The sequence below is a fragment of the Nuphar pumila genome, chromosome 3 (genome assembly GCF_984573655.1).
Source record: "Nuphar pumila chromosome 3, dmNupPumi1.hap1.1, whole genome shotgun sequence".
NCBI classification, from domain to species: domain Eukaryota; kingdom Viridiplantae; phylum Streptophyta; class Magnoliopsida; order Nymphaeales; family Nymphaeaceae; genus Nuphar; species Nuphar pumila.
This window is the reverse complement of record NC_143251.1, coordinates 145,235,026-145,257,524: the sequence shown is the minus strand read 5'-3', so window position 1 is coordinate 145,257,524 and position 22,499 is coordinate 145,235,026. Positions and strand designations below refer to the sequence as shown.

General features: G+C 40.2%; 1 protein-coding gene across 3 annotated transcripts; it reads right to left on the bottom strand.

The window, feature by feature from the left end:
* Positions 1-344: 344 nt before the first annotated feature.
* LOC149844273 (importin subunit alpha-1a-like) lies at positions 345-9,415 on the bottom strand. 3 transcript variants are annotated; one of them, XM_090000469.1, is made up of 12 exons: positions 9,328-9,415; positions 8,902-9,113; positions 8,344-8,440; positions 8,169-8,260; positions 7,946-8,077; positions 7,669-7,854; positions 7,419-7,582; positions 7,161-7,239; positions 1,918-2,046; positions 1,433-1,560; positions 970-1,344; positions 345-882 (listed from the first exon to the last, which is right to left on the bottom strand). In XM_090000469.1, exons 2-11 carry the CDS (start codon positions 9,109-9,111, stop codon positions 972-974), a joined length of 1,590 nt encoding a protein of 529 aa, XP_089856595.1. In that variant the 5' UTR covers positions 9,112-9,113; positions 9,328-9,415; the 3' UTR covers positions 345-882; positions 970-971. The 3 variants fall into 3 exon arrangements, with proteins under 3 accessions (XP_089856595.1, XP_089856594.1, XP_089856596.1); XM_090000468.1 differs by having other exon boundaries at positions 8,902-9,137; positions 9,328-9,387; XM_090000470.1 differs by lacking the exon at positions 9,328-9,415 and adding an exon at positions 9,225-9,295.
* Positions 9,416-22,499: the final 13,084 nt, after the last annotated feature.

The window sequence follows — 22,499 nt, the reverse complement described above, 5'->3', positions numbered from 1 at the left end:
TGTGAGCATGGACTTACTCAGATAACAAGTTTTCATACATTTGAGCCTTTATTCTGGATCACACGGATGCTCTGTTCCTTGTAACCACCATCGTTCATACCAGCAAAGGAGTTGTCTCCTGACTAAAGAGGAGCTTGGTAATTGATGACTCAGCATAAGTGAATCTTACATTGTATTAAGCTTGTTATTTTAGATTTTACTGTGAATATTTTGGCACCAGATGAACTCAGCATGCACATAAAGGCCGCCTTCCACAGACTTACAATGATCCTTTGTGCAACGACCCAAGAGGAGATGCTTTTAGTGATTATATTTAACTACAAAAAAAGCATACCCTACAGCAATGATCCAACAGAGGCACTATATAAAGGAACACTGAGAACATGTAATCCCAAAATACAAATAACACTTTCCCTCTTTCCATTGTTGCATAGTTGCTAATACTTTCTAAAAACTCACTACAATATCCCAACGAGGACCCCCTTAAAGACCCTTCCCACTAAAAACACATGAATCTCAAAAGAAGCCCCATAAGCTAATATGACAACCGAAACTCTGACCAATCCTTATACAAATAGGCAAAATAAGAAGAAAAAAGACTGGATAAAACTCTTTAAACACCACCATCCGCCAATAAAGGCGCCAGCACCAGCACCTCCACCACTACCACCACACCGACAGACCCCCGACACCGCAGGCCAGAAAAGAGTGACAAACAAGGACGCTTCCTCTTTGCAAGTGACATACCCTCCAGACAATCCAAACAAGACTTGAATCCTGGCTACCCTTATTAACAGTAACAGGGAAGACCTCGACGACCATACCAGACCAATGACATGCATCCCTTCAGACCATCCACAACGACAACCCATAACATCCAACCTGTGTTAACCAAACATCAGCATCAGATGCACGACAGCATGACAATGAACAAAGACAACTTGAATTGTGGGAACAGTAGACTACTACCTCTAAGAGAAATTGAATTTAGCACCCTGAGGTGGGAGCTCAGTCTCCCCAAAGCGGAAAGCCCGCTGAGGCTGGTCGCCAGGAGGCAGTGCCTCATCTTCCTCCTCCAACCAGTAGGTCTCAAGAATTTTAACAGCCTTCTCATAGATCTCGGTATTGTCATGAGACTGCAGATTCTCAATCTTCTCCAACCCCTCAGCATCATCAATCAATTGTGTGTATTGATTCACACCTCCAGTGTTGCCAATGTTCTTCTCTGCTTCCCCAATCTTCAATATGTTCTCTAGCCCTTCAAGACAAACTGTCACAATTCTCGGGTCGGGGCAAACAAGAAGATCGCACAAAGGCTTGATGCAACCTTGACTCACCAGATACCTATAACAAGATTCCCAATTAGAGAAAAGATTATTCCTTAAAAAATGGATGAAAGTTTTTACTTAAAAAAGAACCATTAATAACATACTTTATTTGATCATGTGTGCCACCTGAAGTGGCATTTGAGATTGCCCAAGCTGCTTCCTTCTTGATGTCGAACTCAGCTGTTTGAAGCAACTGAACAAGTGGCCGAATGATATCAGCATCAATCACAGCCTGCGAACATAAAAGCAAACCTCAGTATACGCTGTATTAATAGAATGCACAAAGCTCTGTTAGCCGAAATCTTCTACTCAAACGGAAGGTCAGCTATGAGTCCTAGTCATGCAAGTTATGAGATAAGGAAGGTTAAGACCTTCCTAGTTCTCTTTTCTCCTCTTTGCAAGAAAGCACCTACTTGTCCAGGAAATGGTATAATGCTTTCTAACCACTGAGAAATCAGGAACTCTGAACTTATTATGCAGAAAAAACTCTTGAACTGAGAGGCATCGAAATAAAATTTCTTATGATCCGGTAATGAAAGCAGGGAAGATGTCCTTGGACTTTATCCATGTTAAAAAGAGATACATGTACCTGTATCTGTTGCTTGTTGCCAGCAGTAATGTTTGAAATTGTCCAGCATGCTTCCTTCTTTATGCTTTTCTTATGATTGTGTGTCAAAAGATTCAACAGGCGCGGAAGTGCTTGGTGGTTGATAACATACTGAAACAATAAATAAATGTTATCAGAACATGGAGTGAGAAATGAAGTGTACTCTAGAACACCAACACGTATTCTAGAAGAACACCATGTCCAATCTTATACAATACGAAGCCTCCAAAATACTAAAGATTAAGAAAAGATGGAATTAAAACTCATAACAAAGATAAGGGCCACACAGAAAAGTGTTGAGACACTAATCTTAATAAGTTGACATAACAAGAACCCATGACATCAAGTGATTGGCAACGTCAATTGATAAATAAAGGCAATGCTGCTAATATCTCTCTCTGGTTCTTCTTTTCATTCATTGAGAGAAGAATCAAAGAGAGGAAATAATTATTTTCATTCTCCTTTTAGAGCCTGTCTTTTGGTATATTCTCTAGGCTTCCTGTTTGATTTAATTTTTCATCTAATCTACCACCTTCATAACTTACCATGACTATATCAATATAATAATGACATGCATTCATAATATTGCTTTACTTTCTTATTACTTCATTTTTCTGTTACTATCACTTGTTTATTTCTGTGTGTTTGGGCTTCAGTGCTTCACTATAAGGGTTCTGTCATCTGTGTGATTATTGCGGTCTACTATTTTTTACACTTTATAGTTAAAATAATATTTTTATTACTTTATTTTAAACTTCAGATTTGTCTTTAGTATGCCTCATAAAGGGAAAGTTTTGGGTTTCCTGATAAATCATGAGAAAATGTCACAAAAACCTTGAAGATCAAAAACACAAATAGAAAATCAATTAAAAAAAAAGATCGGGCTTTAGTTCTCTTTGGTAAAAAAGGACAGGCAAAAACTTTAACAGTAAAAATGATAAAAAATAATGGCATCATATTTGAAATATAAATCGGTACTGCTGTGGCAATATTGTTAAAGATATTTTCAATTATCCAATATCTTGAAAACAACATGATCGTTTCTATTTTTATTGGTTCCCATTACATCAAGATGAAATTAGAATATTTTAGAACTGTTTCCTATATATGTAACAATGACTTTCATAAATTTAGCAGTAAAAAACAATCCACTGACCAATCAAAAAATATGCCAAATTGATAGTTTAAAGCTTTCACTATAACCTTTAAATTAAGTCTGTGAACTTTATACAACAAAAAACATAAAAATATAGACAAATATCATTGCTTGATCATCACTGAAAATGACGAAACTGACAACAAAGAGTTAGGAACCTCTACATTAGTTTAGAACTATATGCATATGCAAGGACCGACTTCATCAAAATTGCAACTGAGAAATATCATTGAACTAAAATGATGTTAGAGAACAGCTAAGCGCTTAACTACGCAAACCCATGGTTTTCATCATGAAGAACAACAGTTCACAACTCCAAATCCAAAGACATCATGTCACTCTGGCAGTAGTCAAATGTTACTGTCATAGTCATTGGGAAAGAAGGGAGGAACCAGACTTACCGGAAGCGCCTAACCTAGTGGGGAAGAGCGCTTCCCCGAAGCGCATTTCAGAAGCATGAAAGATCGCACTTTCGAAACGCGTTGGGAAGCACTAATTTTTTTTGGGAAGCGCACTTCCCCCTCGCTTCCCCCCTTTTTTCATTTTTATTTTTTGTTTTTTTTTTGTTTTTGTTTTTGTTTTTGTTTTTTTGTTTTGTTCGCTTCCCCCTCGCTTCTGAGATAATTCTTGATTCGCTTTTAAATCGTCACACGCTTCCAGCTTCCTAAAATTTTGAAAGTGCCATGCATCCCGCTTCCGCTTCCCGCTTCCTCGACTGGTAACCATGGGAGGAATGATAAAGAAATCATCATGTACAAAACAGTAAATGCATCATGAGGCAACAAGGGATAGCAATCCAAATCCAAAGACACCACGTCCCTTTGGCAGTGATCAAATGTTATCTCCTACTGAGAAATAAAAAAGGAAAAAGAAAAAGTGATTTAGTAGTGCTAGGATCAAGATTCAGGAATCCACCGTTTTTCATTTTTCCTAGATTTAAATGTAAGATAGCGGGTGGCATGAGAAAGGTGGCTAAGGAGGTATTGGGTGAGTCTAAAGGCGATGCACCGCTAGGTAAGGATACATCATGGTGGAACGAGGATGTCAAATTAGCTATTAAGGTTAAAAGAAAGTGTTATAGAAATCTAAGTAAGAGTCGTGATAATGAGAATTTGGAGAAGTATATGATATCAAAGAAGGAAGCTAAAAAAATAGTTTGAAACGCGAGGGATAAGGTATATAAGGAGGTTTATGACAAATTGTATACCAAAGAGGGCGATAAGGATATTTATAGGCTTGCAAAGATGAGAGATAGGAAATCGAGGGATCTGGGTATAGTTAGATGTATCAAAGATGAAACGCAAAGGGTTTTACTCAAAGATGAGGAGATTAAGGAGAGATGGAAAGATTATTTTGATAAGCTATTTAATGGAAGTCATGCTCAGGATCTTAGAGACTTCTCCATTCCTTTTCCTGAGATAAATCGTGACTTCATGCGCAAGATTCAAAAGAAAGAAATTGCAAAGGCTTTGAAGAAAATGAAATCAAGAAGGAAGCGGGCCCAGATGGTATACCTATCAAGGCTTGGAAATGCTTGGGTGAGAAAGGTTTAGAATGGTTGACAAATCTTTTTAACAAGATTTGACGGACAAATAAGATTCCTAATGAGTGAAGGAATAGTACTTTGGTGCCTCTATATAAGAATAAGGGTGATATACAAGATTGCACAAACTATCGTGGTATAAAACTCATGAGTTATACTATGAAACTTTGGGAGAGGGTGATTGAGTATAGGTTGAGGAAGGTTGTCATGATATCGAAGAACCAATTTGGTTTTATGCCTGAAAAATCAACTATGAAAGTTATACATCTTTTTAGACAACTTATTGAGAGATATAAAGAGAGGAACAAAGATTTGCATATGGTTTTTATTGATTTGGAGAAGGCATACGATAGAGTACATAGGGATGTTCTCTGGTGGACAATGACGAAGAAAGGTGTTTCTCTCAAGTACATTAGTATAATCAAAGATATGTACGAAGGAGTAGTAACCAATGTCCGCACTTGTGGAGGGGTGACAACCAATTTTCCTATAACGGTTGGGTTACATCAAGGATCTGCATTAAGCCCTTTCCTATTTGCTATAGTGATGGATGAGCTTACGAGATCAATTCAAGAAAATGTGCGGTAGTGTATGTTGTTTGCTGATGATATTGTTTTGATTGATGAGTCTAGAGCTGGGGTTAATGCTAAGTTAGAATTATGGAGACAGACATTGGAAGCAAGAGGTTTTAAGTTGAGTAAGAGTAAGACAGAATAAATGAAATGTCAGTTTAGTATGCAACGAAGTAGTGATGGGGTGTAGTGAAGCTTGGTGAGCAAGAAATACTGGTGGATGACTGTTTCAAATATTTGGGATCTAGCATTCAAAAGTATGGAGAAATTGATGAAGATGTAAATCATAGGATAAAGGTTGGGTGAATGAAATGGAAAAGTGCAACTGGAGTGTTGTGCGATCGTAGAATGCCATTGCGGTTGAAGAAAAAGTTTTATAGGATGACAATTAGGCCCACTTTACTATATGGTACAGAATGTTGGGCTGCCAAGAGACATCATATTCAAAAAATGAGTGTAGCTGAGATACGTATGCTTAGATGGATGTGTGGAAATGCAATAAAAGATAAGATTCGAAACGAGGAGATACGTAAGAAGGTAGGCGTTGCATCCATTGAAAATAAGATGAGAGAGAATCGTTTACGGTGGTTTAGACATATTCGGCAAAGGCCTAATGATGCTTCAGTTAGAAGAATGGAGAAATGAGAAAATATATTAGTTAAAAGAGGTCATGGTAGGCCTAAGAAGACTTGGATGGAGATGATAGGAAAGGATATGAATGCTTTTAACCTCACCGAGGACATGGCATTGGATAGAAATGATTGGAGGAGAAGGATTCATGTGGAAGACCCGGAATGATTTTCTTTTTTGGTTCATATCGCCAACCCCAATTGTTTTGGGATGAAGGCGTAGTTGTTGTTGTTTGTTGTTAAATGTAAAATGCACAAATATTCAATATCGGAAAGAATATGTCCTAACCCTTAAATGAAAATGAAAAGCATTCCACTACCACTGGCATCCATATCGAGTTTAAATCCAATGTACCAGAGAACAAAGACAGACAAGGTTCAGTTTTGTGGCTGAACATCTGTTCATATGACAATGACAATAATTAACACTAGTGTGAGACGTGACTGCTATAAATTCGAACACTTGCTTTGAATGAAAACAAAATGAATCCGTGACCTAGAAATCAAGCCTCATGGGAACGGGGTGCAGTTGGGAATGATTTATCCAAAGGATGAGATGAGTTGAGAAAAAATGTGAGGCACACTTTCGTAGTTGATACCACAACACAACCTTGACTTATAAGAAACAACGAAAAAGCCGGGGTCCAAATGCCTAGGCAGCTAGACCATTTGTTACGCAACCAAGGAAACAATGGAACACAAAAAGACCTACCTTATGTTTGCCTTTCTAGCATACTAAGCAACCAAAAACATAAAAGACTGCTTGGAAATTTTCCAAATCTGTTTCATTGTTTCAGGCAAGAACGATTTTTAATAGGAGATATCACTTATTAATACAAGTTGGGAGGGAAAATAGTAGCAGCATAAACAAAATATCTCAATAACAATACTACACAAAAAGTTTCACAGTATTATGGGTATCTACAAAATATGATTGGAACAGTTACATAGGTATATATAAACATGGTTGCAAACTCAACTGCTCTCAAACAAGCTACTTCATCTTTGACAGGCATGTTATTTGAAATTACTTACAGGATTACAGCTTTCATACAGCCACGTAACACAAACAAGAGAAGTAACATCTAAACACATATATCAAAGGCAACAATATCTCTTCATACAAAATCAAAGTATAATTGGATCAATATTTTTAGGCAGAATTGCAATGCTGTTATACAAGTGAGACACTTGATAATGATTTCCCAGGCTATTGGTAAGTGCAAAACAAGTGACACTCACAAAGGAGAAAAAATAAAAGGAAAAAGATCTAACAACAAAACAACCACTTAACAAGCACAAACATGTTTTGCAAAGATACATACCTGAGTTTGTTGATCATCACCAGTAACAATATTTCCAACCGTACGAAGTGCAGGAATAAGCACTGAAGGCGAAGGATGACTTGGAAAGGAAACAAGGAAATTGTGAGATGTGCAGATTCAAACAAATAAATAAAATTTGCAGTGAATTATTAGAACTTTGGAGAAGCTCTAATAAAAGGCCAAAGATTTTGACACCACACAAGTACCATACATGTGAGCAAATTATTAGAACTTTGAAATGTATAAAGAAACACATACAGGAGAAGCTCAACAAGCCTGGGGCAGACTCCAGCATCAATGACTGCTTGTATTTTGTCATTTGTTCCATCAGAAAGATAAGAAAGCGCCCAGCACGCATCAGTTAGCACCTCCTCATCTGCTGAATGGATGAGGCGCTGAAGTGCAGGAAGTGCAGGTTTTGTCTGCATCAAAGTGGAACAGAAAGATTACAGCATACACATAGAAGAACAAGCAACAATCGTCAATCTGAAATGGGTATCATGTAAACCTGTTCGAATGGTGGCTGAGGCTTGCCCCGACAGAAGTTTGATAGAGTCCAAGTGGCATTTCTTAACATAGAAAGCTTCGAGTGCTCATTTAGTTGGGCCAACAGTGGAAGTAAGGCACCATGGCTGAGAACCAAATCTCGACATTTTGGAGAGTCACCAGCAACATTTCCCAAAGCCCACACGGCCTGCACAAAGAGTGTGAAGAAAGTTAAATGTCAACAACCACATTCATATATAAGCTTCAAAAAAAACCAAAGAGACAATACCAAAAGCTACCTGTTCTCTGACATCATCGCTGGGTGAATGAAGCAACTGGACAAAAATAGGAACTGCCCCATGATCAATCACAACTCTGGTGTTCTCTGAAGTTCCTGAAGCAATGTTTGTCAAAGCCCAGGCAGACTCAAACTGCGAAATCCCAAGAGCATAAAACCTAATAAGAGAATTTCTTGCAAACAAGAACATACTACAATGCACCGAACATGAAATGTATACAAACCTGAAGTTGAGGAAAATCCGATCGAGTGAGGAACTCAACAAACCGCGGAACTACACCAGCTTGAATAACCTCTTCGATGGGAGGGCTGCGTTCTGCTCATGGGAAGAAAATACATATTCAATACAGCGAAAAAGAAGCAATCAACAAGATGTCCAGTACTGAATTAAACCTATACCTATAGAAAGGAGCTTTCTAAATTGCGTGGTTGCTTCCAACTGCAAGCTGCTATCGTCCGACCATACCCCCGCAACCATTGCAGGAAGAGACTCCAACTATTAGAAATCAAATTTTCCATGATAAGAAATAATAAACAAGACCAAGCAAAATAGCATCATCAACACAAGAAAATCGTTCCCTTTGCCTTCAATTCAACTAAAAATTGAAACACCGAAAAATATAAACAATCAGCGAACTTCCAAACCAATACAATCATACGGACCTACCAAAACACCAGGAATTCTAAAAAAAGATAACAGAAATTATAAAGACAGAATTTAAAACTTGATCAAACCCCAGATCAAACACCAATAATCTTTATAGGGCTTTTTCCATTCGAAGAAACCCCAAGATGTGTTGCCGATTGACGAAACAAATCCTTCTAGGGTTCTTCACGTTCGAAAAAACCCCAAGATGTGTATCCGATCAATAAAGCGAATCAAGCAAAAGGAAGAGCGATGATTTCAGGAGGCGAAATGAATCGATTCAAGAGAGAAAAGGGGATCTATCAAGGTACCTTCTTTTCCATGGTGGTGGCCGGCAGGGTCGGGACGAAGGCCTGGGCCTGCATGCCCTCCCTCCGCTTCTTCAGGAGGTTCTCCTCCCTCTTGTTCTTCCTGATCTCGACCATGTTATCCTCCCTCTTCCGCCGGGCTTCATCAGCGTCCACGGCGACCTTGTAACTCTTCTTGCGGACCTCCGTCCGAGAGTTGGGCCTCAGAGACATGGCTGCAAACACACCCAAATAAAAACCTTAACCCCAGAATCCCCCACAAAAGGGAACCAAAGTAAAAAAAAAAAACAAATCAAAGATTAGAAACCCTAACAACCAAATCGAACCTTAGGCATCCAAACGGAAACCCTAAGGTTTCAAAAGAAAACAGACATCCTCAATGAAAGCAACAAAGAAAAGATAAAAAAAAATCCCAGACAGAGACAGTACCTGATCGGAAACCGAATTCGGAGAGGAAGACGAGAGCGAAGTGTGTGTGTGAGAGAGAGAGAAAGAGAATAAAATGGCACAAGGGCGAAGCGCAATATTTATGTGAGAGATAGAGAAACTAAAATACCCCTACTTATGTGGTTATTTTCTAAATTGTTCTTCCATTTTGAACTTTTAACCTTCGTGCATTATCTTATCTTAAGACTTTGTTTAAACTTTAAACACGCTTAACTAAGTACCTAATTACACCATCCCTATTCATTTGGGGGTGGAGAGTTGTTGGATTTTGGGATGGTTTTGTCCACAAGGGGAGTGTGTTAGGATTTTGAATCTCCCTATATATGAACCCGGACCTGGCTTAGTCACGGTAAGAATCCATGCCACAAATATTGTTGATTTAGCCAACAAGGGCTCTGCTCATCTGGTAGGGGGGCGACTTGTGAATGTCACCAAGTTGAAGGGATGTCACAAGTTCGAAACTCATGGGTGGTGTCCCTTGCCACAAAGTCGAAGCTGAGTATACTTTCCAGTGGGTAGGAAAGACTTTAAGGGTTTTACCAACTGGACATCACCAAAGTGTGGTTGGTGATGGGAGGTTTTCTCTTGAATTATCCAAAAAAAAATATTATTAATTTATATTTATATAAGCTTTTCACATTTTTTTTATTGTTTTATATGTGTCGATATTTTTTTTTAGATTTTCTTAAAATGAAGGGTTTGTGGGTGGGCATCTCTTGCTGCAAGGTTGATGTTGTGTGTACTCTTTGATGGCCTAGTGGGACTCATGCTTGCGAGCGAGGGGGTCATTTTGTTTGGTTATGTCAAGAAACAATTTTTTTTAATTTAAAATTTGTTTTTTCAATTTATCATGAGATTTTTTATTTTTTTGAAAAACAAGATTTGTAACATTGGTTTAAAAGGATATGAGGTCTCCAGTCGCTTCATTCCTATTGAGATAGCTTCACACGGTCAAGTTTGGACACTGTTCATTAGAGTGTTCCCTATTATGGGTGATTATTTGGAAACCCTAGAACCTTGTAGTTTCGTTTCCGTCAGCTAGATTCTCCTATCACAGTTATCAGAAGCGCGCTTCTGAAGTGAGAAGCGACACGTTTCTTCTTCCAAAAAGTGGATGCGTGAAGGTGGGTTTCCCCTTGCTTCCTCTTTGCTTCTTTTTTTCTTTTTTACACACTTTTTCTCTCTTTTTTTTTCTTTCTCTTTCTTCTAGTTTTTGTGTTGGCTTCCAAAATAAATCTCCATTTTGTTGCTTAGTAACGAAGCTCTTTATTATTACTAGAAAGTATCATTAATCGGTATTCAAAGGTGTCCATACCCTAACACCTGGCTAGGCATCTCGGCTTAAAGCATTTGGAAGGATACCGTGAACTCAATAGCCCAAGTGCGTGTCCCTTTCTAGTTAAAAGCAAGCAGAAAATATCTCCTGTAAGCAAGCAAGGAGAGCACGTATAGAGTTTTGCATCACATGGACACCAAAATAGGGCCATGGTGTCATCTCTTGACCTGTGATGAGCCGACCAAACCACGGTTGCCAAATGGTTGTAATGTGTTTCAAGCCAAATCCATATCTTTTGGAATCATGAAGTCTTAAATCTTCATATGTGAGATTCAAAATCATTGATTCTCTCTCTCTCTCTCTCTCTCGGGACTGATAGCCTCGGATTTTATCTGTATTTTGTGTCTATTTTTTGGCTTATGTGTTCTTTGTCTTGTTTGTCGGTTTCAACGGCTGTTGAACCTGTCGTAATGTTGATATCTTTGATTCGGCTCTCTCTCTCTCTCACAAACACGGGAGTTTAGATTTTCTCACAAACAAGACAATTTTCTAATATCAGTTTAAAAACAATACATTAATTGGGTGAAACCCTGCAAGCTTAACATTTTAAAGATTGCTTTTTAGTTTTGATAATCTTACTCACCTTAACAGCTTCAATGAATTGCAATAAATCATCAAATTTTTTTTTATAGTCAAGCTGAGGGATGACCCTCGGAATTCTATGGTTGTTTTGGAGTCTTCAAGTTTTAGAAATCGTTGCTGCTACAAATCGTGTGCTTGAAGGTAGAAGACCTCTTCATATGCTAGTTTTGGACATTGTTAATATGTTTTTTTGTTTTTGGACAGAGAAAGCTGGGGTTAAAACTTGCAACGTTCCAACACAAGGTGACGTGCACTAAGGACGTGTTTGGAAAAGATAAAAACTTTCTTAGGAAAAGAAAGATTTGCCGATGAGAGTTTTTGATATGAGTTCTCCAAAAGAAAGTTTTTCACATGATTGTGTAGCATGAGAAAAATGAGTGGGAAAATGTGAAAAGTGGGAGAGAAGATAAAGAGGGTGGTGGTGATGGTGGTGGGATGGATGGTGTTGGTGTTGGTGAGGGTGACGGTGAAATGGTGGGTGAGATGAGTGATAAGGAGTATACAAATAAATTTTCTCTTGGTAGGAAACATTCCTCTACCGCCGCCCCCCATAGAGGAATGTTGCTTATCAAAAAGTATTATTTTTAGAAAATTTCTCTCAGCAAAAAAGTCTCATTTAGAAGGGTCGAAAAATCCGCAAGGATTTTCCATTTTGCATCACTTTTCCTACATCTCTCTTCCAAACTTACCCTAACGGCTCCTGCCAGACAAGGGGAGCCACCATTGGTTTGTTAATATGTTTTTTGGTTTTGATAGTTTTCAATGCATTTTTGTTCCCAAAGAAGCAAAATTATGTGGCTAGGAGTATGACAAGATTAGAAAGTTTTCAGGAAGACCATATTTGAAAGGATAATCCTCTCAACCCGTTCCCGGATGTTAATATACTGCTTGATTAATCTGGTTGGGGCCTGCCTAACCCCTGCTTGCCAATAAAAAAAAAACTGGTGGATGACTCCCACGGGATTCAAACCCTAAACCCCTCGGTTATGAATAATTCAATCTAATCGTTCAGCAATTTCATGCCAAGCCTTATTTCATTATTTAACGAATGGAATTAAAACTCATGAAAATTTGTCCAGGATTAGCTCGATAGAATGGTTCTTGGGAAGAATTTTTTTTTTTTTAAAGACGCAGACGCCTACCAGTTATACTACTATACCATTGAGTTTTGAACATGCAATGTCCCAACACAAGGTGACGTGCACCAGCTACTCCTACCATACAAGCAGAGCTCCGTTGGTCAGTTCTTGGGAAGATGGTTGAACCTAACTTTGCCAAAATCAATTCGCCCCGAGAACTCGTGGATATCCTTTGCTAAGGTGCTCACCGAAAGTTTACCATGTATAAGGGAAACATACCAACGGGCTCAGCTTGTCTGGTAGGAGCAGCTAGTGCATGTCTCCTTGTGTTGGGATGTTGCAGGTTCAAAACCCAATGGTATAGTCGTAAAACTGGTAGGGCGCCTAACCCCAGCTTGTCTTTCAAAAAGAATGTATAAGGGAAACCTTTTAAATCACTACAAGAAAACTGTTAATTAGCGACGGATTTTTTCCGTCGCAAATTTGAGACAGATTAGCTAGAGAAAACTTTCTTCATGAATTCCTCGTTAAGTAGAGACAGATTAGCGATGAAAGTTGTTTCATCACTAATTAGTGACAGATTAACGACAATAATTTTTTCGTCGCTAATTCTCAATACAAGAAAATATTTTAGCAGGGGATTTAGCGAGGGAATTTTTCCGTCGCTAAATCCCTCGCTAATTTTCGATTTAAACCGAGCGTGAAATTTTTCCTCTCTCCATGTTCGAAATTTAAATCGACCGCGCTCGATTTAAACCGACTTCGATGATGCAGAGTGATCACTGTGCAAGTCAGTTCATGGTGACGACGATGATACAGAGTGATCGCTGGAGGACGGCGATGCCGGTTCATGGAGGATGACGACGCCGGTTCATGAAGGACGCCGACGCCGGAGAGCATGCCGGTTCACGGAGGACAGCGATGCCGGTTCATGGAGGACGACGACACCGGTTCACGGAGGACGGTGATGTCAGTTCATGGAAGATGACGACGCCAGTTCACGAAGGACGGTGACGACGGAGAGCACCGGTTCACGGAGGACAGTTTATGGAGGACGGCGACGCCGGTTCACGGAGGACGGCGATGTCGGAGAGCACCAGTTCACGGAGGACGATACAAGTCCGACGATGAGGCAGAGTGATCGTTCTATGCAATGCCTGTCAGGCGCGGTATAAGTCCGGCTTATTGCTGCCGGAATACCGCCCGGCAGGGATCAAATTTTTTTTTTTTTAAATTTAGCTACGGAATTAACGACAGATAAGTTTTTTCGCTAATTAGCGAGCAAAAAATCGTGATGGCTTCTATCCATCGCTAATCCGTCGTTAAACAATTTAGCGACGGATAAGCGATGGATAGCGGCCGTCGCTAATCCACAATTTTCTTGTAGTGAATGTCTATCTCTATCTCTAGGCAGGTTCCTCATCATTAACAAAAAAAACAGGTAGACTAATTCTTTCACAAAGTAGTGTAGTCATTAATCATACCCTCTTTTTCTTTTGTTCAATCTCCTGCACCTTAGTGTCATGACCCACTATCCTTTTTTTATATTTACAGGGAAAAACCACCTCAGGTTTAGAGACCTAGCTGTGTTGGATCATACCAGTATACTTACAGTCGTTGTCCTGACATTATAAAATTCTAGTTGGGCTTACCCCCACAATCCCTTGAGATAAGATATCCCAAGGCCAAAAAAGGTAAAAGAAAAATGGAGAGAAAAAAGGAAAGAACAACTAAAATACTAATTGACTATACTAATCTCTCTATACTTGTGTAGTTTTTTTTCTTTATTTGTTTAATGATCTCTGTCAAAAAAATAATTGAAAAATATTACGTGTCAATCAAATCGTGACACGTGTTAAAGCAAAAAATTTAATTTTAAAATGTTTTTTATATTTATTAAAAAATAGCCGATTCAAGTCAGTATCGTATCAATTTTCTTTGGATACGATGTTCATAAGCACTGACACTGACAACACTGGTCCAAACTCCATGGATGGTCATCATTCCAATTTTTTATTTCTTTAAATGATTAATCTTATAGAAAATGATAGCAATGCATTATTGAAATAAACCGTGTACTTATCCACACAGATTCAGAGATCCACTGTAATGCCCCAAAATTTCAAACTTGCTAACCTTTCAAAAAACAAACAAGAGACTAGAAAAAATCTCTTTCCTCCGGAGTTTGTTTATAAAATCAGCGGAAGACTATTCTTTTGTTAATTCATAAGGCAAGCTGACAACTTTGGGCATGTTAGCTAAAAGAACCAAAACTCAAAAATTTAGATATCCCAAGGAAAATCTGTTACAAAACCCAAAACGTCCAGGACGCGAGCTAAGAGCAGGAAGAAGAAGTCTTAAACCCATCTTGTCATCGCGCCATCGCCCGTGGTGTACCCATAGAATGGGTTAGTTTCGCGAAAAACTAGTAGGTGCACAAGAGAGACTACAGGAAACCGAATTAAGTACATTTAATTTAGTATGCTAAGCAGTTTAAAGCAGATATGCAGTTAAACAAGTAAGCAGTGCAACATGGTAAGCAGTGCAACAAGGTAAGCAGTGCAAACGGGTAAGCGGTGCAAGCGGGAAAGCAATTCAAAACAAGTAAGCAACACAACTGTCAAAATGTAGCAAGATGATTCATTTGATCGTAAGCTATGAACTACCATGCAACAACCTTGTTCTCGTTCCTAAAACAGGGTCTCTGCATCTAATCATTATCAGGTCATCGTTTATCACTCTCACTACTTCTAACAAACGCTTTGTCTTGAACCACCTTAAACTATTCCCATCTCTCAAGGCCTTACGTGACCAACTGTCACCGGTTATGACTCACCTAAGGTGTCATACTTTCTCAGAAAAACACACCATTCCATAGAAGGTCCAAAACATGATCATGATCTGAAATCGCTAAAGATCTGATTCTCACATCAGGGTTCAGCATGTAATCATGCTAAAGCAGAAAGCCAAAACTATAGATTCATAAGTGGTTATCCCAAACAATTTTGGAAGATCATTACTGCTCACCATAACTTTTTATGGTAATCAAAATCACAATATCCATGTCGGATCGCTAGGTCTGAGAAAAAGTACGACCTCACAAGAAATTACCGCCCTAGATGGTATACCTGGTCTTGTACGACACACTTCCTCACAGGAGTTCACCGTCTTTGCGGCTACTCGCTCTTGGACAATATACTTCCTCACAAAGATTCTACCACTCTAGCCGGGTCACTTGGTCTTGATCATACATACCCTCACAGAGAAACCTTTGGAAACTCGATCCTCAACAAATGTCATATCCAATGAAAATCATTGTGATACACGCATCAATACAAAAGACCGCTCTCAGGGTCGATAGCCACTATTACAATTAACAAGATCAATGCCGGATCACCTGGTTTGAGAAATGTATAACCTCACAAAGAATTTCGCCCTAGATGATATACCTGGTCTTGGACCATACACTTCCTCACAAGAGTTCACTGTCTTTGTGGCTACCCGTTCGTGGACAGTGTACATCCTCAGAGAGAATCTACCACTCTAGTCGGTTACCTGGTCTTGATCATACACGCCCTCGCAGATAATCCTTTGAAGATTTGATCCTCAACAGATACCCTACTCAGTGATACATGCATCGATACAATCAACTGCTCTGAACCATCGACCGCTCTTAGGGTTAGTAGCCACCAATATGGGCACAAGCATGTATATCAACAATATGCATCGTATCACTTCACATGGTAAAACAAAATACATGATCACTCATTCCTCCAATAAGGTTCCATGAACCATGAACATATTATCGCATACTCTCAACATTTCTTATCACATGGCACATCAATCATATCACACAGAAGCATATAATATTACGCATCGAATTATTGTCACAAGGAACATTGCAATCCTCAAATAGAACCTCAAAGCATGCGTAAACGACACATGAGAACACACAGATATGGCAATCTAGTTGATTCTATAGGTGAAGAGTAACTAACTATATCCGACATCCAAACAAAATAACTGAATAAGACAAGTACTCATAACAATGCTCATGATACATACAATTACCATCAAATGGCTCAGTCCATCAGCAAGTAATTAAATTAATCGTAAGGCATAAATCATTGCATCGCAAGCCATTCATAAGTTGTACATGATAAGCAATCATACGGCAGTAGTTATATCATAATATGTAAGCAGCTTATAAGACAAGCGGCAACATCAATCCTAGTTGCCACCAGTTCATAGATTACGAGCTGTATGTAATCACATCAATCATAAGAGATGCAAGCCAACAAGTGCTACATTACAACAAGCACCAAGTAGTTCAACTAACAGGTAAAGCAAGTTACATGCTAATATGTAGCAACTGGCATAATGCTATTATACTAAGCACTTAACTAGTATGAGAAGCTAGTTATTACTCAGCAAAGAACTGCGTAAGCAGTTTAACCAAATAGAGTAACGCCTTGTTAGGCATGAATAACTCAACGAGTAGCATACTGAACTATCGAGCAAGCGAGCAATCAACCAGTGTGAACAGACTTTATGTTTCGATATTACTGGCATGCGGGTTCGCGCAGGCAAAACGTAGAAACAATTGAGACTAGTTCAGGCGTTTGTTATTTTATGTATTTTCAATAACCCGAATAGCTAGTTGAGTTCACTCATAAAGGGACGACTTTAGCTGAGAGAGGATTCCCCAAAGGCAGGTAAGCAGTGTCACAGATGCATTCAACTTCTGCAGAAGTGTTGAGCTAACTATTGTAGCCCCCTTCCCCTAACTCCAATGACTGGGGAGGTCAGATTATTGCCCATGGGGTGGTTGTTAACAACCTGTCCATTGGAATTTTGTACTGCTCTGTCCTCTCCCTTGACAGACAAGAAGAAGCGAATGGGTGCATTAGGGGTTGCTTAACTAACGACCTATTCTATGTTATGGTCTTTAAATCACTCGAGCATATTGCCTGTGAAGACGAATAGTACTATTTTATGTGATTACAGCATTGTGTATTTAACACTATTTGAGGTCGCACGACCGTCTTATCTGATCATCGTAGTACTAGCGTATAGTGCACAACTATAAGTACTCTAGGATGAAAGGGGTATAGCTCCTCAATAAGAGCCTCATCAGAAGTGTTTCACAAAGATGTAATGTTTCTCAAACTTTACTTTGCATTCTTTATCTTTTGAAACAGCCAGTAGCTTGTGCCAACATTTGGTATTCAATTTTCTCGAATCACATCTGTTATTGGGGTATCTACATACCTCGCATGACTTGATAGACAGGATACGGGTTTCCCAACAGAACCCTCGTTAAGAAGTTCGCTCAAACTCCAATTTGGGATCACCCGAGATATGTCGAATAGACAAACAGAACCAGTCAATCACATCCTTCCAAATGCTTTGATTTGGGCAGTCTTTGATGCTTTTGCGCAACTCCCTAAATCTCAAGTCTACTATGCAAGAACTGCGTACACGAAGAGTCAGGATCTTTGCGAGGTATCACTCTCCTTAGACGATGATGTATCGCTAGCTCCTGACTGAACTCTTGTCGCAAGAGAGAGAGTGGTAGATGTCTCTTGCATCCTCCACAAGGATGCATCAAAAGCATATGCAATGAGCAAAAACCTGAGCATCATCTACAATAGCAAGGCAGTAACAACACATGCAAAAGCAAGAGCCTGAGCGCATAGCGCAACGGCAAAGTAAAGAATGTAAGCAGGAGTGCAACACAAAACCTTTGAGCAATGCACGACAACAAAGTAAAGACTATAAGCAGGAGTACAACGCAAAACCTTTGCGCAATATGCGACGACAAAGTAAAGACTGTAAGTAGGAGAGCAACGCAAAACCTTTGCGCAATGCGCGACTGCAAAGTAAAGACTGTAAGCAAGAGTGCAACGTAAAATATTTGCGCAATGTGCGATGGCAAAGTAAAGACTGTAAGCAGGAGTGCAACGCAAAACCTTTGCGCAATGCGCAACGGCAAGTAAAGACTGTAAGCAAGAGTGCAACGCAAAACCTTTGCGCAATGCGCGATGGCAAAGTAAAGATTGACATAAAGTAAAGGACAAGGATCGTGAATCTGCGTCCTTGAGTTAAATGCGTATTCGTACAAATATATATATATATATATATATATATATATATATATATATATATATATATATTTACTTATTTATTTATTTATTTATTTAATGGTCCTTTTTAGTTAATTAAACTCAATTCAATTGTCCAAGTCTTCTGTGCAATCTTCCTCTACCTTAGAGAGTTGCAAGCTTGCTGACGTCTGCGGGTGTAAACAATTGACGGCTTGGGTCGTGGAGCGCGAGCGGGATCCGTCGTGCGAGCTGCAAAAGTGACAATCTTAGCAAGCTAACACCAAAAATAGAAGGTCAGGGACACTGCCGTCGTCCTGACGTGAAGGAAGAAGAGGCAGAGGCATCATGCCCTTGCGCACATGATATCAGCGCAAGAAGTAGGGGCAGGGGCTGCGAGCCCCTGCTGACCTGCTGTCGGCAATCTACAAGGAGGCAGGGGGCTGCACCCCTACCTGAAGAAGGCAACGAGAAAGGCTGAGGCGTTGCCCTGCCTGCCAGAAGAGTAAAGAGACAGATGACCAAGCCCCTACACGTTCGCACAAAGGGGGAGGCAGGAGGCTTCGCTCTTGCCTGCCAAAAATGCAAAGAGGAATGGACTTGGCCCCTGCTTGTCGAACAAGTAAACAAACAGGGGGCAAAGCATCTGCCTGACGCCCGAGAAGAGGGAGCAGGGAGGGGGCTTGGCCCCTCCCCTAAACAACGGGGGTGCGGGGAGGGGCTTGACCCCCTCCCTTGTCGTAACAAGGAGTAAGGAGGGGCTCGGCCCCCTCTCCGGCCATAACAGTAAGCAGGGAGGGGCTCGGCCCCTCCTGCGTACTACGAAGGCAGTGAGGGTTGAGCCCTCCCCTGCGAAGATCGAAGGCAGAGAGGGCTCGAGCCCTTCTCTACGATAAACAGAGGCAGAGAGGGTCAGACCCTCCCCTACGCATCGAGACAGGGAGGGGGTTCGACCCTCCCTGGTAAAAGAAAAGGCAAGCATGGGGGCCCAAAACCCCTGCCAGAACCTTTCTTATAGGTGGCAGGGGTTTTACTTTTGCCGACCTGTCGGCAAAGTGGCAGGGGCTTAAGGCCCTACTGGACGGTCATCCCTTGCCGTAACGGACCGACAAGTAAGGGATTTTGCCCTTCTCGGTTGACGAAAGGAAGAAGCAAAAGAGGAAGAGGATGCTGCAGAGGGGTACGCACCTGGGTTGCCAGCGGTAGGTGATCGGACGCAGGGCGAGAACGGAGGGTGTCGGCTGAGAGGCCGTCAATGAGCCCTCGAAATGGGGGCGGCAAAGGTTGGGAAGGCGCAACCGACAACGAGTCTGGGTTGTCATCGGGTAGAGAGGTGTCGTCGACAAGGTCGTAGAGGGGAGGTTATCGCTGGCGAGGGTGAGCTCCAGCGGTGCTGTCGCCGGTGGTTGTGCTTGCCGATGACGGTGGGTTGACGCTTGGGGAAAGAGGGTGAGTATTAGGGACAGAGAATGAGAGAGGAAGAAGGAGGCGGGGGTTCTCTTTGAAACCCCTGCCTCGTTGTCTTCAAAAGACACGAAAGGCGGTGCCTCCATTGGGTTCGGATCGGTTTCGGGTCTGAATCCGACCCGAATCCAAGCTAATCTAATTTTTTTCGCGGTTATTACATTCATATGGATGAGGAATAGCTTATCCATACAGCTACGAATGGAAGAAATGAAAAGTTGTTCCTTGATTATAGGCATCACCAGATCAGCACCAATGATGCACAGCGTCCATTAGGCATCGACAGATCAAAAATTTTCTCCTTTGACTATGTTTTCTTTTTCTGATTTTATGCATGTAGTTGCAACTGTATATTTTTTGTAACCTATAAACATTGTATCCTTTATGTCGAATGGGCATTGAATCAATAACAGAGAAACTATTCATTTGTATCTTTTATCATGGTATCAGAGTATCTTTCATCATGGTATCAGAGCATATGTGTCGACCCTGTTTCCTTCACCTTCGTCTTATTTCTTCTAATTTTCTTTTTTTTGAAAAGATTGTTGTTCTCTCTTTAGGAAAAAGTAAAGTTAAAAAAAGTTTTGTTTTTTATCTCCAGTCGAAAGGGGGTTTCTGTCTTCATCATCTCAAGCCGGAAAGGGGTTCCTATTATCTCCAGCAGAAAGGGGGTTTATGTCTCTGTCATCCCCATCCGTCAAGGGTTTTTGTCCCTTGTCCACTGATCATTGTCGGAGCTACTCTGGTTTCTGCCTCGATCGACATTTTTTTAGCCCTCTGTTTCGATGAAAGACGATCGGCAACAAGATTCTTTTCTCACTAGGTTCTCTGGTTTGTCTGTTTCTTTGGAAACAATAGGTGTAACATCCACTACATTTCTAAAAAAAAATTATATGAAGTATGCTTTAGTGTTTAAAATTTCGTGTTCTAGGCCAGAATTGCTCATAAATTTAGCGTATATTGTTTTCTGAGGTTCTGAATCACGCAAATTCGCTTTACGAGGCGATTCAGGGCCAGCCACGATGAATCTAGCCTTGATATTTCTAGAGTATATTTATATTATACTAAATTAGTTTCACCCCAAATTTGAGATCTAAACAAGAAAAATATCTCGTTATTTCATGGAATTGCCAAAAAGGGGTATATTGGTAAATATGAGTCGGATCGAGGCCCAAAATTATCGAAATTGGAAATTTAAATATATATTGTTATAATTTAGGCCTTCATGCATGAAAAATAAATTAGAAATAAAACTTTTGAATTAATTTAAATATATCCATTTAAATAATAAGTAATTAGGGTTTTTACATAAAGTAAATTATAAATTTCATAAAACCTAAAAGAAGTTTTTCAAAAAGTTTTGAAAGGAGGTTGGTTTTGGACATTTAAGAAAGATGGTTGGCATGGGCCCCACCTTATCCAATGGTTATTTAACAAAAACATTGTGGAAATTTCAAAAAAATTTAATTTAGTATGCCTTTTTGAAAAGTTTGTAAAAACAAACTTTTAAGGCTTAAAATGGAATTTTTACAAGTGGGTGGCTTAGCCCCCATAGGCTGGACGCCCCTTCGGGGGTAGCTCCAGCCCAACATTCAAAAAAAATAAAATATAAAGTTTAAGATTTAAAAAGGTTTGACCTTTGGGTCAAAAAGGTGGTCTAGGGAGACCTACCCTCCCTATTTTAGGGAGTGTGGTTGGGAGCTAGGCTCAAGGGTTGTACACCCTTGAGCTAGGTCCATTATTGAAGGGGTCAAACCCCCTTGGACCTAGCCTAGCATAAAGAACCCTGGGAGAGAGAGGGGGGGGGGAGGGGGGGCGTGAGAGGAGAGATCCCTCCATCTCAATGAAGGGCCTATAAGAGAGGGTGAGGAGAGAGAAAACCATTTCTCTTCTCCTCCCCCATCCGATTTTTTTTTTATTCTCTCTAAGAGAGAGAGAGAGAGAGAGAGAGAGAGGTGTGTGTGGTGGAGAGAGTGTGCAAGTGAGGTGGTGTGGGAGCCAATACTACACTCCAACCGGAATCCATCTCCGTTCACTCGCCGGAAAAACCTCAAGGTGAAGGATTTCAACCTCCTTTTCCATTTTATTTTGGAAAATACATGTAAAATGATGGGAATGATGCCCTAAACATTTTGATTCATGGCTTATGCTGTCCCATGGTGAAATATGTATCTCTTAAGCATGAACACACACTCACCATGGGACTTACGCAAGCGGGTCTTCCCTTTTGGCGTTTTCGGAGTTCTGGAACTCTGGAGTCCCCTCTGCTAAAAAGACCGTATCTCACTGGATACTGGTCCAAATGAGGCGATCTTGGACTTTTCAGAAAGGGGAGACGATGCTCTCTAATATTTGTGTTTTCAGTTTTTACTGGTTCGGTCTGCAAACCTATCTAAAAATACCCGTTTTAGAGGACGTCCAAGGATTTCTATCAGTGTCCAGGAAGTCCCCGACACTGCCCTGTCCAGTAATCGGATGGTATCTCTCAGACCGATCACCAAAAATTTTCACTCTAGGACTTTTTGGAAAGGTAAGACCATTAGCTACGACTTCTGTGTTGACAATTTCTTCTGGTTCGTTTTATAAATC